We start from the raw sequence: 15,698 nt of genomic DNA on the forward strand, positions 1-15,698 counted from the left end.
TTGCTGGGTCAAAAAACCTTTACCCCCCCCCCCCCTTAAAGACCTGCCTCATCATTGGAATGTGTTGTGTCAGAAACAAGTGACAGCATGACTCTTTAACCCTCAGACTGTGGCTATTGCTGTTTGAGAAGTGGAACAAATTTAGTGCTCTCAAATACATGAACCATAAGGAATCCAGTGGTGCTGTCAGTTTCACTCTGGAGATTTATTAAGGTGCTTATAATTTATGTTTGTGACATGTGAAATACCTCAATGCAGAGAAGAGCTGTCAAACCCTGACCTCAATCGAACTACACAATCTACACATAGCACAAGGAGATAACCTTACTCCCTTGGTCAGCATAATTTAGTTTGTGGATATACACAATATACTGTTTGACTTGCTCTTTTTTTAAGGTTTAAAACTGCACCCGTGCTTCGTCTCTGTCATTACCACATTTTTGTTTGTGTATATGTGTGTGTGTGTGTGTGTTTGTATGTCTACTTAAAATGGCTGTTTGTGTCATGTGATTCCCTTGCGGGGTTTAGATTATGGGGTGTTATCAGTTTTGAGGCAACGCCCCCTGTGTGCCAGGGCTATAAAAACATGTGTCAGACAAGAAACATTTTCTTCTGTGTTTGACACAACGCCTGGAAGAGGAAAAGGTATTATTACACGCTATTTGTACGCAAAGAGTTATTATTGGACTTACCGATATTTGTTTACTTGTGTCATGCAGTGAAGGTTTATGAGGTCAGCATTATATGATAAAAGTCTGTCTTCACTATATGACCATATATTTGGTATGTGGATGTTTTTGCATGCTTGTTATATGCATTAGCTGCTAAATTGACGTTTTACTCAAAAATACCTCATGCAGTGGTCATTGTGGTTGACTATGAATGTGTGTTGTAGAAGTTCTTGAATGGGTTGTTTTTAAGTTCTCTGGAAGAATTTGGTAAACTTAAAATTATTTTTAAAAACTGTACAATCATCCTCTTATGCAGCCTTGTAAATATGAGGGATCTGATTACCATTTGGAAGCCATGAGATGGGGGTTGGGGTAGATCACAAGTACATCCAGTGTACTCAGGGTATGTTGTCCACTGTATTTTTGGAATAGAGACGAGGAGGGACTCAACCTTCACAGTGACAAATCACACGTCAGCACTGTCAGAATTTTAGTTTGCCAGTGGTTAGTACAACCCTATGTTAAAACTGATTATAAATATACAGAAACCAGTCTATCACATTAATTATAATACAAAAACAGTGTTTTCAAAACATTACAGTACATATAAATAACCATGATTTTGATTATTAAACCATTTTCTGTAATAATTTGGTTATTACAAAATTATAACTCCAATACGTAGGTTGTTTTAAATTTTTACCTGTGATATATCACAGTCATTCTCTTCTGCCTCAGTGGATTTCTTCAAGCTAATAACGTTTTCTTCTTTACTGGTGAGAGACTTCAGCGTCTGCCCTCTTCTGGCTCCTCCCTGTCTGCAGTGACATCAGCACAGCATTAAGGAGAGGGGAGGGAATAATTAGTCATGCCACTGAACCGCTTGATCTCATTGGTTGTTTCTGTGTTTGTGTTTCTGAAGATGCCAGAGTTTGAGAAGAGCACAGTTCACATCAGAGACCCTGAGAGGGTGGAGCAGATTATCTGCAGTCTCATTAAAGGTGGAGCATCGAAACTGCAGGTACAAACACTGGCTTCATTAGGCCATCTGTCTATCATACAATTATTGTCACATTACTAGTGTTATGCACTGAATGAAAACACACCTGTACTGTCACTGTGATATATCACAGTCATTCTCTTCTGCCTCAGTGGATTTCTTCAAGCTAATAACGTTTTCTTCTTTACTGGTGAGAGACTTCAGCGTCTGCCCTCTTCTGGCTCCTCCCTGTCTGCAGTGACATCAGCACAGCATTAAGGAGAGGGGAGGGAATAATTAGTCATGCCACTGAACCGCTTGATCTCATTGGTTGTTTCTGTGTTTGTGTTTCTGAAGATGCCAGAGTTTGAGAAGAGCACAGTTCACATCAGAGACCCTGAGAGGGTGGAGCAGATTATCTGCAGTCTCATTAAAGGTGGAGCATCGAAACTGCAGGTACAAACACTGGCTCCATTAGGCCATCTGTCTATCATACAATTATTGTCACATTACTAGTGTTATGCATTGAATGAAAACACACCTGTACTGTCAACACAATCATTAGTAGTGTTTAATAAATCAAGCATTACTGTTGCTTGATAATGCTGATAAATCAGTCTGTGACTAGTGTCTAATGACCCATGGTGTCCACCGTGGCTCTGCTGACTGTCCTTCTGTTCTTCAGATCATCACAGATTTTGATATGACGTTAAGCAAGTTTGCTGTCAATGGAAAACGTTGCCCAACATGTCATAGTGAGTAAAAAACAGCCCCCCCCCCGCAACAAAGAGCACAACATTTGCAAGCATTAAGTCAATAAACAAAAGATTCTAAGAGGGTTACAATACATGAACTAAAATGTATTATATTATATATAATGGAAAACGTAACCCAACAAAACATAGTGAGTAAAAACCCGCCCCCCCCCCCGCAACAAAGAGCACAACATTTGCAAGCATTAAGTCAATAAACAAAAGATTCTAAGAGGGTTACAATACATGAACTAAAATGTATTATATTATATATTAAAAGTATTACACTGTAGAAGTATTACCCAATTAAATTTGTAATTAAAAAAAAAAAAAAAATGTCAAATTTATGTCAACATTTTTTCCAGATAAAATAGGCTATTCTTTTAAAATGTACATTTATGGATGAAAAAATTCATAATAACCTGTTCTGGATATAAAATTCAAATATTAAAAATATTAAAATATGTCTTTGAGATCCAGTAATCTGTACGTTTTGCTTTTATAGATATCATTGACAACTGCAAGCTGGTGACAGAAGAATGTAGGAAGAAGGTACATGATTTTCTTCATCTTTTCTTCAACAAAACAGGAGCGTTTAAAGTTTATTAAAGGGTCAACCTTGTGAAGACTTACAGAAAACGTTTGACGTCTGTCATTGCCAACAAAGGGTATATAACAAAGTATTGAGATGAAATTTTGTTATTGACCAAATACTTATTTTCCACCATAATTTGCAAATAAATTCTTTAAAAATCCTACAATGTGATTTTCTGGATTTTTTTTCTCATTTTGTCTCTCATAGTTGAGGTATACCTATGATGAAAATTACAGGCCTCTCTCATCTTTTTAAGTGGGAGAACTTGCACAATTGGTGGCTGACTAAATACTTTTTTTCCCCACTGTATATCGAAATCCTCTGACATTCTTCTTTACAAATCCTCGGGTTTGTACTTCTAATTCTTGGCCGTTGTTTTGTTTTGATCTCTCCGCTGCGTTTCTGCGTGCGTCACTTCTGAGCGGCGCATGCGCAAAGCCGACCTGATACGTCATTCCCCCGGAACTGCTTCTGTTTACAACAGTGAGCACAAGCTAGATTCAAGTGAGTATTACGTTTTGAATATGGATATTTTTCTTACAAAAACGCATCGATTCGCTACAGAAGGCCTTTGTTCACCCCCCGGAGCCGTGCGAGACACTTTCTTTTTATTTTTATGGATGGGCACTTTTTATTTAAGTTATTTTGGACTGAAGCAATGCAACACCCACTGAGTGGCATTAAACAGCTTGAAAGATCAAAGACAATTTTTAATATAACTCCGACTGGATTCGTCTGAAAGAAGAACGTCATATACACCTAGGATTCCTCAGGGGTGAGTAAAACGCAGCCTAATTTTCATTTTTGGGTGAACTAACCCTTTAAGTTTTTTGAAGTAGATTTACATCCTAAAAATTTTATTTTTCCAGCTGCTTCAACTAAAGGAGACGTATTATCCAATAGAGATAGACCCTCATCTGACCATGGAGGAGAAATATCCATTTATGGTGGAGTGGTGAGTGACCACACATGCTAATAAACACACATGAAATGATCTTTCAAAATGCTTTATTAAATAAATGTGGTCTTTATTCCTCAGGTATTTTAAGTCTCACACATTATTGGTAGAACAAAGATTGCAAAAGGACAAACTTCCAGAGGTCGTGAGAGAGTCAGATGTCTGTCTAAGGTACAAATATCTCCACTCACATCAAGAGGTTTTCACAAACTTTCACTCTGAACACCAAGTAAACTTGCATTAGAATTGCAGCAGCTGTGGTATCATTTTGCAAAACACTACACCAAAAGCACAATTACTTTCTCAAAGATGTTGCCAGATCTGATTTTTGGCATGTGTTTGGACGCATGTGACAGGGAAGGGTACGAGCAATTCTTTGACCGGCTGCACCAGCACAGCATCCCTGTGTTCATTTTTTCCGCGGGTCTGGGAGATGTGCTGGAGGAAATTATCAGAAAAGCTGGCGTCTACCACACCAACGTTAAAGTTGTGTCCAACTTCATGGACTTTGATGATAATGTGAGTCTCAAAGCCTTTATAAATATCATCGGTTCATATTACTCTCAAACACTGCTTTAATTGGGCTCGGTGATGATCATCTGGTGATCAGGATCTTCTGTATTGTTTTGCAGGGGGTTCTGAAAGGCTTTAAAGGAGAGCTGATCCATGTTTACAACAAGCATGACGGTGCCCTGAGGAACACAGAGTATTTCAAACAACTGAAGGACAATGGAAATGTTATTCTGCTCGGAGACTCTCTCGGTGATCTCAATATGGCAGATGGCGTGCCCAACGTAGAGCACATCCTCAAAATCGGCTTTCTTAATGATAAGGTACTGATTTGTTTTCTCATTGCTCAAAACAGGACCGTTGTTTAGTTGATTTCACTGATAAGGTTTTGTTGTGTTTCACAGGTAGAAGAATGGTTAGAAAAGTACATGGAATCTTACGATATAGTTCTGGTGAGGGATGAAACACTGGAAGTGCCTAATTCCATACTACAGAAGATCTTATAATAGACACCGCAGAGCCACCGGCCCACAGCACAGCCTGCGAGGAAAAGACTCAAATTCCAGGATATTCAGAGTCACCTGGATAATTCCAGCACTGAGGCCAGCCTTCATGTGTCGACATGTCTCACATGCTCACAAGCCATACATACTTCACCCTTTGACCTTTTTAAAGTTGTGTCCTCTCATCATAATGAACTATTTTAATAAACACATACATCTGTAAACGAATATCAAAGGAAAAATGTCATTTGCATAATGGTAAAAAATTGTTTTTAGATATTTTTGATATGGAAATTCAGTGTTTGCAATAAAAGTTGGGACAGTGAACAGTACAAAGCCCAACTGACATATCACATTCATCATCATTCTTAAAATGATGTGCACTTTTAAAGTCTGAAACATGGAACTTTGCATGCTCTGATCAAAATTAAAACAATACTGTTAATTGCTCCAAAAGCCATGCTGTTTCATGTATTGTGTGCTTTGTCTTGTGAGAATGTGTAAGCATAATTTATCAACCTTTCGGTGTTAATATTTGCACAACCTTCTGATCACCAGTGAGGTAGGCAATAAAGTTTGTTTTTTTTCTCTTGAGTGTTTGATTTGAAATTATGTGTGAATGAATGAGAAAGATTTATACGAAGTTGGCAATATATTACTTATCTAAAAGGAAAAAGCCCAACCTGTTTGGCAGGAAGGCTGAACACAGGGTTTGTATAAAGTAATATATATATATATATATTTTGTAACTGTTATGCTTTCAAGGTTTGAAATGTTCATGAATTTGGAATATGTTCCCTGAAAATGCTAGTGAGGTTGGGTTTGGTGCCTCCAAACATCTTGAGTCTTGAATTTGATAACCATAACCAGTGTTGGGGAAAGTCACTTTTAAAAGTAATGCATTACAATATTGCGTTGCTCAGTTAAATTTGATGGAAAGTAATGCTCTCAGTGAATGAAAGTGTCAGTGAATAAATGGAAAAGCAAAGTAACATGCGTTACTTATTTGAAAAAGTAACTCGGATATTTTCTTATACACTTAAAAGTAATGCATTACTTTACTAGTTACTTGAAAAAAAGTAATCTGATTACATAACTCACGTTACTTGTAATACATTACCCGAACACTGACCATAACCCTAACATATTTGTTCACTGTGACAATTTATTCAGATTACATATGCCATTAGGCAGTGACAAATGGGTGTTTTTTATGTTATGACTTACTGAAATGATTTGTCCCAAAAAAGAAGCAAGTCTTATGTTTTAGTGTTTTCCACTCAAACTAGAACAATGTGCATCTATTTTTTCTTCATTGTGTGAAATGCTGAGCATGAAATTTGATCTCCAAGGGCCTTTTTTTCTTTTCTGCAGTTCTTGTCTGTAGTTGCAGTGCTAGTCGTGACATGCCTTTGAACATCAGACCATCAAACAAGCAAAATGTCATGCAATTACATACACTCTACTGTGTCTGCAGGTTCCTACAGCTATCCAATAAACAAACAGCGTTTATGGTAAATGAAATAATTTATTATTTAGAAGTTTCTTTGATGTCCTCCTCCATCCGCCCATTCAAAATTGACTTGAGACTTAAGTTTCAAATTTCATTTTTACTTAGCACGGGTTGAAAAAAATGTATGCTCTTCCTCACAGTTTGTAACTAGCGGTCTCAGAATAACAAACAAAAACTTTATGCAGTGTACACATTTGAAAATGTTCATTGTAAATTAAGGTTAATCATTTAGAGCAGGTTAAATCTAAACTTTGCAGGGCTCCGGCCCTCCAAGAATTGAGTTAGAGCATGTTGAGGGTTCATTTTTGGTTCATCTTACATAAATGATGAAGATGGTGAATTTGTCAGTGACATTCAGTGTCATCCCTTCCATCATGCTGTACATCTGGTTCTGCAGATAGTCTGCCACAGTTTTTTGCGCACTGAGAAACCCTCAGAAACAGTAGCTACATACATATGTCTTCTCTTTCAAATGCTTCTAATCCATCTAGCTGCACTGCCACAGAGAGTTCAGCAAAAATGTGCCTCTGTAATTGCTAGCTTGTGGCATGGAAATTCTCTAGTACTGAGTACCAAAACTGCATCATGTAGGTAATGTCCAAAGTGTCCAGCGGTGCACAGCACAGATGCTTCTCTGCAAGTTTCCATGTATGTCATTGGAAATTTTGCTCAAGGTCTTTCTGACCTGTCTGACCTCTCTAAATGCATGACACAAAATGGATTAAGGGATTATTGCTGTTCTTCCCTGACATGTTGCTTGCATTGTTGCCCCCTACAACTAGAAAAGTCACACCCAAGACTGTTAACCATAGCCAGAATGCACTCATGAAAGAGGTCTAAGGTGGAGTTTGCGATTACAGAGAGTATGCTTTTTATCCCCTCGGCAATGGTTTGCTTGAATTTCTCACTCATTAGCAGAATAAACTCTCCACACATGGTCGATGATAAATACATTTTGTGGGATCAGTTAGAAAATAAGTGACATGAGGGATGAGGGTGGTGGTGGGCGTAGTGTCCTGCCTACCCAAATATTCCTTAACGCGGTTTTTCCCGAGAAAGTCACCAACCCCCAAGAAAACAACTTAAAACACATGCATTGTCCCTATACCCCAATAACATGGTGCTGGAACCAGGCCTGAGAAGAGAAAATATAATTTGCCTAATGTATCAAGTTAATTAAACAAAATAAACGTGCACTTCGGCCAGTGCTTCAGTGCTTGTATTGAAATATTTGATATGCTACCATGATAAAACTGTGGGAGGAAGCAGCACTGGTAGAAACTCTTTGAGCTCCTGCAAGCTCCTTTATGAATGATCTTGTAAATTAAAAAGTAATGCGTTACTTTACTAGTTACTTGAAAAAAGTAATCTGATTACATAACTTGCATTACTTGTAATACGTTACCCCCAACACTGGACAGTAGACTGTTTTTATGATTAGGCCCTACCACTAATCTATTCAGTGATTTTCAAGTTAAAATATAATGCATAATAGTTACTGGATTTGTGGTATGGGATATATTATATGGGGGCATATTTCGAGTTAGGGTCGTTGGGTTAGTTTCCTGCTGCCGGTAGTGTGGGCACTCGCGCATAATCAGTGACGTACAAGTCGAAAAGGAAGGGCATAAAAAGTTGAAGTGGAACGCGGCTGCTGGCTTCAAAAGGGCTCTCGGTGAACGAGTAAATGTATGAAGTGAACGAGAGCGTTTCATTCCCTTGAAAGAGTCATTTTAAACCACCGTTTAGTTCACAAATCTAACATCAGAAAGAGGAGACACAGAGAGAAAGAAAGCCTGCCGATGATTGTGAGGGGACTGTTTTTACGTTTTGGCTAATCGGTGTTACTTTGTTAGCTGCCTCATTAAGTTACTTACTAAATATCTGTTTAGGTTCATGACTATTAGTGCACATACATAGTTGTCCCTTTATCTGATTCGTGGAACCAGCCGGAGCTTGCTTACCGTACACCTTTCTAAGCGGCACATTCTAATTGTATTTAAAACTATAGCTTATTTAGTCTAACCAGCTTGCTAGATTAGATTTATATGTGACCCTGAACCACAAAACCAGTCATAAGGGTCAATTTTTTGAAATTGAGATTTATACATCTTCTGAAAGTTGAATAAATAAGCTTTCCATGGGTGTTAGGATAGGACAATATTTGGCCGAAGATACAACTATTTGGAAATCTGGAATCTGCGGGTGCAAAAAAATTGAAATATTGAGAAAATCTCCTTTAAAGTTTTCCAAATGATATCCTTAGCAATGCATATAACTAATGATAATACATTTTCTATATATTTACGGTAGGAAATTTACAAAATATCTTCATGGAACATGATCAATATCCTAATGATTTTTGGCATAAAAGAAAAATCGATAATTTTGACCCATACAATGTATTTTTGGCTATTGCTACAAATATAACTTACCCGTGCTACTTATGACTGGTTTTGTGCTCCAGGGTCACATATGCGGGTCAAAGATGAAAAGCGCTTTTCAATCATCAAAACAATAAAAGTTTAATAAAGCTTTGTTCTTTTTTCGTACATTAGAATGTGTCCCGTTTAATAATAATAATTGTTATTATTATGATTACTATTATTATTTTCTGAGCAAAAAAAAGAATGACTATCATATATTTTTAACAAGATTTACAGGGGGAAAAAATCATTCATTGTAACAGCTTGTATAGCCTAGCTACCAAAAATGATTGTCAGAAAAATGTTGAACAAGAATCATTAGATGACATTAAAAGACTTTAATTTAGGATCACAGTGCAGCCGCAAAATACAAACTAATTGTCATTTAAAATTTTTACCAATCTTGGCCACTATCCTTCAAACCACTAGGTTTTGTCAGCAATAAGTGTTTAATCATTTAAAATATAATAATAAATGTAGTTTGATAACTTAATATTTTATATTTTCAATTATTTTATATGTTAACTTATTTTAAGTACAGGTCAGAATAAGTATGTTGTTTCATTTTGACATAAATATATCTGTTACGCTGTTAACGATGGAACATTATTTCACCCATATTTTGACATTGTATTTCCACAAAAGTTATTTGAAACATTAAAGTAGATGCTTTAGTTGGATTTAAATTGCTTTCTGTGTGTGTGTGTGTGTGTGTATATACACACACACACTTTTGTAAACTGAATTTGGTCACCAAAATGGGACGTCTCTTCTTTGACCCATGCATGGATTTATATGCAAAAATGTACGTTTTTATAGTTTTTTTTTTTTTTTTGTAAAATGGGAAGCAATTGTATTATAGTGAAGAGAACACATTGTAGATTAAAGTTTATAGTTATTTTCCCTAACTGACACTTATCACACTGACACTTACTAACATGAATATTCATTACTTGACATTACTTTACTTGAACATTACTTGAATATTCCTGTCTGTTCAGCACATCACAGTTAAGCAGAGAGGGCAAGAGCCCCGACCGCGACGCTGACGTACAGATGCTACTTTAAACAGCATCTTTCCAGTGCTCATCCAATAGCTACTTGCACTCCAGAACCACAACCTGTAAGTCACCCACTACAAGAACCTCCTTCACAGCAACAACCAGCATCTCAACCACAAGAACTTGATTTGCAGCAAGCAGCACCTCATCCACAAGAATTAGCAGCTTGTCCAGCGATTGAGAGAAAGCAAATCTCTGTTCAGTTTCCACGTAGGGTGAGTCTGATTTCTAAAAATTGAAATACATTGAGCTGAATGACTATCTAGCATTAAGTATTATTGGTTAACATTAGCTAGCTATTTAGTGCATCTCGCTATTTGGCGCTTTAGCTATGAAACCAATGGTGATACAGGTAACTTGCATTTAAAATATCAAAGGCTTATCCAGTCTAACCTTAGCTAGTTATCTAGGCTGGAGTTCTAGGCACTACATAATGTAACTGTTGAAATAATCAATTAGTTAAATGAATTAATCTAGTATAAATATGAAGCAATGGTAATATACATTGGGGAAATACATTTTAGACTAAAATTTGTAGGGATGCACCGAAAAAGTCAGATACCGATACTTTCATTTTTGGTACTCGCCGATACCGATACCTATACCTGTATTTTCACAGCATTTGTAATTTTTTTTTTAAATATTGGGTACAGAAACAAAATAATAGTAGTAATAATAATATGAATCGTGTTATTTGGCTTCATTTAGCAAACAGATATTATCTTCAGTTATTTCCACACTTAATTATACCTGTTAAAATGTGTTGTATAAGCTTTTGTTACTTTCACTGTTCATTTTAATGGCGCATTAGAGCTGCTCCATTGCAGCAGCTCAAAACTGTAATCACAAAACGTTTTCCTAAAATAATGCGGGGAACCACTCGTTATACATTATATGAGTGCACGAGTACTATTTTGCTGATGTAATTTGCGCCATGTGCAGTGTACACGGACCCTCGCGTATGAGTAAAAACCAAAGTATACTTTGGCCTTAAAGCAAGCTAAATATACGCAGTGCGCACACGTTTGTATTGGTGCAGAATGAGAGAGACACTTACAGCCTAGCGCACCACCTTAATCTCTAATAACTCCATTCTACTCTGTTGTTCTGTTTTCAGTGTTTCTTTTTCTGGACACAGCTCTATTCACACGCTGTTTGGTATCGGCTTTTGGTATCGGGGCATTTTTACGAGTACAGGAGTGCAGTATCGGACCCGATACCGATACCAGTATCGGTTGCGGTGCATCCCTAAAAATATATAGACATTTTCTCTTGAGGGTAACTGACATTTTTCTTGTCTATTCAGCACATCACAGTTAAGCAGAGAGGGCAAGAGCCTCGACCGTGACGTTGCCGTACAGATGCTACTTTATTCACATGCCCCTTCTGCACAACTGATGTACTGTATGTAAGCCAAGACAGTACCATCAAATAATGACCCATATAGCTGGCCATAAACTGAGAGCGGTTGAATATGGAGGTGAGTAGTGAGCTTAAAGTTTGTTTGGTAATACTTTATAATAATGTGGTAATACTTAACATATGTTATAAACTAACAATGAACTAATATTTTTACAGTATTCATCAATCTTGGTTAATGTTAATTTAAAAATATGCAAATACATTTTTAAAATGAAAAGTAATTAATTAATTCTGTAAAAGAAAGAAATGTCCATTGTTTAATGTATGTTGATGTACATTGACTAATGTAAAAAAAATAAGTTTATTAGAAAGTGATATCATTTTTTCAGTTACATTTACATTTAGTCATTTAGCAGACGCTTTTATCCAAAGCGACTTAGAAAATAAGGATAAAAGTCAAAGTTAAAGTCATTATGCAGGGAAATGTCTACTAACATTTTATTATTTATTTTTAGATTATGTTATGTACAGCTGTAACATTGGCTGTGGTCAAAAGGCCAGACATTTTCACTGCTGCAAGTGTCCCAAGATGTACATCAATAAAATTGATCTAAAAAGGCATCTTTGCAGTGCTCATCCAATGGCTCCAGAAACATAACCTGTAGGTTGCTCACTACAAGCACCTTCTTTACAGCAACCTGCACCTTGTCCATTGGAATTAGCAGCTCATCCAGGGATGGCTAAAAGAAAGCAAATCTCCGTGCAATGTCCTCACTGCGGGCTCAGTCGTAATTCTAAAAATTTGAAGAAACACATTGAGCGGAAGCATCATGAAGCCTTGCATCCCGTAACTTCAGTTCTACCAGCACAGTGTGTCGATAAAAAGAATGGACTATATGTTGTAGCAGAATCATTTTGTGAGCCCTGTACCCTCATCCATGTGGTAAAAAGTTTTGGGGTTCATCCCACAAGGTTATGTGTGAAATGGATATTTGCAACAGTCGTGTTGAAATGGCACAAAGGAGTGAACTTTTGGTTGCACAATGTGTGCATCTAAGCTCAGTAGACTACACCTGTGCTGTTGCACCGAGTGAGGATTTATCAGAGCATGTGTTGACTGAGATGGTGGAGTGAAAATGGATTGGGGACATAAGGAAGAAACGATGCCTTAAGCTGCAACATCAGGCTAAAAGTAAAGGTGCCACATTTACTAGCCTTGTTAAAATTGGAGACCCCGGCTACATGTATTATATGTCAATTTATGAGCCAAAGGTGTCACATTACAGTAAACTGGGCAGAGTCTTGGTGAATTACAATGCCAAGATAAACACTTGGAATTGCCCTTGTAGCAAAGGTAGAAAATCATGCCTGCACAAGAGTATTGCAAAGTGGTGTCTCTATCAAATGAGGAAGCAGCTCTTCAAAAACCTGCCTGAAACAGAGGAAGGAATTGAATCAGCGCAATGTATATACACACACACACACATATACCCCGCACTCACTCCTGTAATGGCCCCCGCACTAGATTACGCTCACAAAATGGCGGCGACAGATGAGCCTGATCACAAAATGGTGGACACAACAGCGCCCCGTCAAGTCACAGTTGATCGTAATGAGTCAAATCAAGTCATGGCCGATCTTCAAAGTCAAGTCAAGTCACAGTTGATCGTCATAGTCAAATCACGGCCAATCTTCAAAAGTCTAGTCAAGTCACAACTGATCGTCATGAGTCAGGTCTAGTCACAGTTGATCATCATGAGTCATGTCAAGTTACAGTTCATTATCATGAGTCAAATCAAGTCACAGCTGATCTTCCTGAGTCAAGTCTAGTCACAGTTGATCTTCCTGAGTCGAGTCTAGTCACAGTTGATTGTCATGAGTCAAATCAAGTCACAGTTTATCATGAGTCTGGTCAAGTCACAGTTGTTCTTCAGGAGTCCAGTCAAGTCACAGCTGATCTTTTTGAGTTCAGTCAAGTCATGGTTGATTATCATGAGTCTGGTCTAGTCACAGTTGACCGTCATGAGTCAAGTCAAGTTACAGTTCATTATCATGAGTCTAGTCAAGTCACAACAGATCTTCATGAGTCAAGTCAAATCACAGTTGATTCCCCTGAGTCAAGTCAAGTCAAGTCACAGTTGATCGTCATGAGTCAAGTCAAGTCACGGCCGATCTTCAAAAGTCAAGTAAAGTCACAGTTGATCGTCATGAGTCTAGTCCAATCACAGCTGATATTCATGAGTCTAGTCAAGTCACAACTGATCGTCATGAGTCAGGTCTGGTCACTGTTGATCTTCATGAGTCAAGTCAAGTTACAGTTCATTATCATGAGTCAAGTCAAGTCACAGCTGATCTTCCTGAGTCAAGTCTAGTCACAGTTGATCTTCCTGAGTCGAGTCTAGTCACAGTTGATTGTCATGAGTCAAATCAAGTCACAGTTTATCATGAGTCTGGTCAAGTCACAGTTGTTCTTCAGGAGTCCAGTCAAGTCACAGCTGATCTTTTTGAGTTCAGTCAAGTCATGGTTGATTATCATGAGTCTGGTCTAGTCACAGTTGACCGTCATGAGTCAAGTCAAGTTACAGTTCATTATCATGAGTCTAGTCAAGTCACAACAGATCTTCATGAGTCAAGTCAAATCACAGTTGATTCCCCTGAGTCAAGTCAAGTCACAGTTGATTCCTCCGAGTCAACTCAAGTCTCATCTGATCTGCCAGAGCCTCGTCACGTCTCAGCTGATCTCCCAGAGTCTCGTCACGTCTCAGCTGTTTGTCCAGAGTCTTGTCACGTCTCAGCTGATCGTCCAGAGTCACGTCACATAACAGCTGATCACCCAGAGTCACATCACCTCACAGCTGATCATCCAGAGTCACGTCACCTCACAGCTGATCATCCAGAGTCGTGTTGAAATGGCACAAAGGAGTGAACTTTTGGTTGCACAATGTGTGCATCTAAGCTCAGTAGACTACACCTGTGCTGTTGCACCGAGTGAGGATTTATCAGAGCATGTGTTGACTGAGATGGTGGAGTGAAAATGGATTGGGGACATAAGGAAGAAACGATGCCTTAAGCTGCAACATCAGGCTAAAAGTAAAGGTGCCACATTTACTAGCCTTGTTAAAATTGGAGACCCCGGCTACATGTATTATATGTCAATTTATGAGCCAAAGGTGTCACATTACAGTAAACTGGGCAGAGTCTTGGTGAATTACAATGCCAAGATAAACACTTGGAATTGCCCTTGTAGCAAAGGTAGAAAATCATGCCTGCACAAGAGTATTGCAAAGTGGTGTCTCTATCAAATGAGGAAGCAGCTCTTCAAAAACCTGCCTGAAACAGAGGAAGGAATTGAATCAGCGCAATGTATATACACACACACACACATATACCCCGCACTCACTCCTGTAATGGCCCCCGCACTAGATTACGCTCACAAAATGGCGGCGACAGATGAGCCTGATCACAAAATGGTGGACACAACAGCGCCCCGTCAAGTCACAGTTGATCGTAATGAGTCAAATCAAGTCATGGCCGATCTTCAAAGTCAAGTCAAGTCACAGTTGATCGTCATAGTCAAATCACGGCCAATCTTCAAAAGTCTAGTCAAGTCACAACTGATCGTCATGAGTCAGGTCTAGTCACAGTTGATCATCATGAGTCATGTCAAGTTACAGTTCATTATCATGAGTCAAATCAAGTCACAGCTGATCTTCCTGAGTCAAGTCTAGTCACAGTTGATCTTCCTGAGTCGAGTCTAGTCACAGTTGATTGTCATGAGTCAAATCAAGTCACAGTTTATCATGAGTCTGGTCAAGTCACAGTTGTTCTTCAGGAGTCCAGTCAAGTCACAGCTGATCTTTTTGAGTTCAGTCAAGTCATGGTTGATTATCATGAGTCTGGTCTAGTCACAGTTGACCGTCATGAGTCAAGTCAAGTTACAGTTCATTATCATGAGTCTAGTCAAGTCACAACAGATCTTCATGAGTCAAGTCAAATCACAGTTGATTCCCCTGAGTCAAGTCAAGTCACAGTTGATTCCTCCGAGTCAACTCAAGTCTCATCTGATCTGCCAGAGCCTCGTCACGTCTCAGCTGATCTCCCAGAGTCTCGTCACGTCTCAGCTGTTTGTCCAGAGTCTTGTCACGTCTCAGCTGATCGTCCAGAGTCACGTCACATAACAGCTGATCACCCAGAGTCACATCACCTCACAGCTGATCATCCAGAGTCACGTCACCTCACAGCTGATCATCCAGAGTCACGTCACATCACAGTTGATCATCCAGAGTCACGTCACGTCCTGTCTGTTGCACCCAGATTATCAAGGTCAGTCCTTCGATATCCCAGTCTGGTGGCCAGTGTGAGGGATGC

General features: G+C 38.5%; 2 protein-coding genes and 1 long non-coding RNA gene across 5 annotated transcripts in view; 2 read left to right on the top strand and 1 right to left on the bottom strand.

Moving 5' to 3' along the window:
* Positions 1–1,508, bottom strand: part of LOC107581690 (sorcin-like) — a 17,374-nt gene extending 15,866 nt beyond the window's left edge. The window contains exons 1-2 of one of the 2 annotated variants that reach the window (XM_016267311.1): positions 1,375–1,508; positions 1,015–1,122 (exon numbers count right to left, since the gene is read on the bottom strand). In XM_016267311.1, coding sequence (XP_016122797.1) covers positions 1,015–1,017 — 3 coding nt within the window. In that variant the 5' untranslated portion in view covers positions 1,018–1,122; positions 1,375–1,508. Of the gene's footprint in view, positions 1–1,014; positions 1,151–1,374 lie in introns of both variants that reach the window. The other variant, XM_016267312.1, reaches the window with a different exon arrangement.
* LOC107581689 (cytosolic 5'-nucleotidase 3-like) overlaps positions 1–9,966 on the top strand; it is a 15,773-nt gene extending 5,807 nt beyond the window's left edge. The window contains exons 2-11 of one of the 2 annotated variants that reach the window (XM_016267308.1): positions 1,594–1,692; positions 2,336–2,405; positions 2,908–2,954; positions 3,867–3,952; positions 4,037–4,126; positions 4,312–4,474; positions 4,588–4,788; positions 4,870–5,530; positions 6,356–6,482; positions 9,909–9,964. In XM_016267308.1, coding sequence (XP_016122794.1) covers positions 1,594–1,692; positions 2,336–2,405; positions 2,908–2,954; positions 3,867–3,952; positions 4,037–4,126; positions 4,312–4,474; positions 4,588–4,788; positions 4,870–4,971 — 858 coding nt within the window. In that variant the 3' untranslated portion in view covers positions 4,972–5,530; positions 6,356–6,482; positions 9,909–9,964. Of the gene's footprint in view, positions 1–1,593; positions 1,693–2,003; positions 2,107–2,335; positions 2,406–2,907; positions 2,955–3,866; positions 3,953–4,036; positions 4,127–4,311; positions 4,475–4,587; positions 4,789–4,869; positions 5,531–6,355; positions 6,483–9,908 lie in introns of those variants that run through there. The other variant, XM_016267307.1, reaches the window with a different exon arrangement.
* An 8-nt stretch (positions 9,967–9,974) lies between these two features.
* On the top strand, positions 9,975–11,920 carry LOC107581691 (uncharacterized). The gene is made up of 3 exons (XR_001608855.1): positions 9,975–10,183; positions 11,275–11,448; positions 11,846–11,920. It is a non-coding gene; the product is annotated as an uncharacterized lncRNA (long non-coding RNA).
* The last annotated feature ends 3,778 nt before the right edge of the window (positions 11,921–15,698 follow it).

The sequence above is a fragment of the Sinocyclocheilus grahami genome, unplaced genomic scaffold, assembly GCF_001515645.1.
Source record: "Sinocyclocheilus grahami isolate Dianchi unplaced genomic scaffold, SAMN03320097.WGS_v1.1 scaffold37.1, whole genome shotgun sequence".
Taxonomy (NCBI): Eukaryota; Metazoa; Chordata; class Actinopteri; order Cypriniformes; family Cyprinidae; genus Sinocyclocheilus; species Sinocyclocheilus grahami.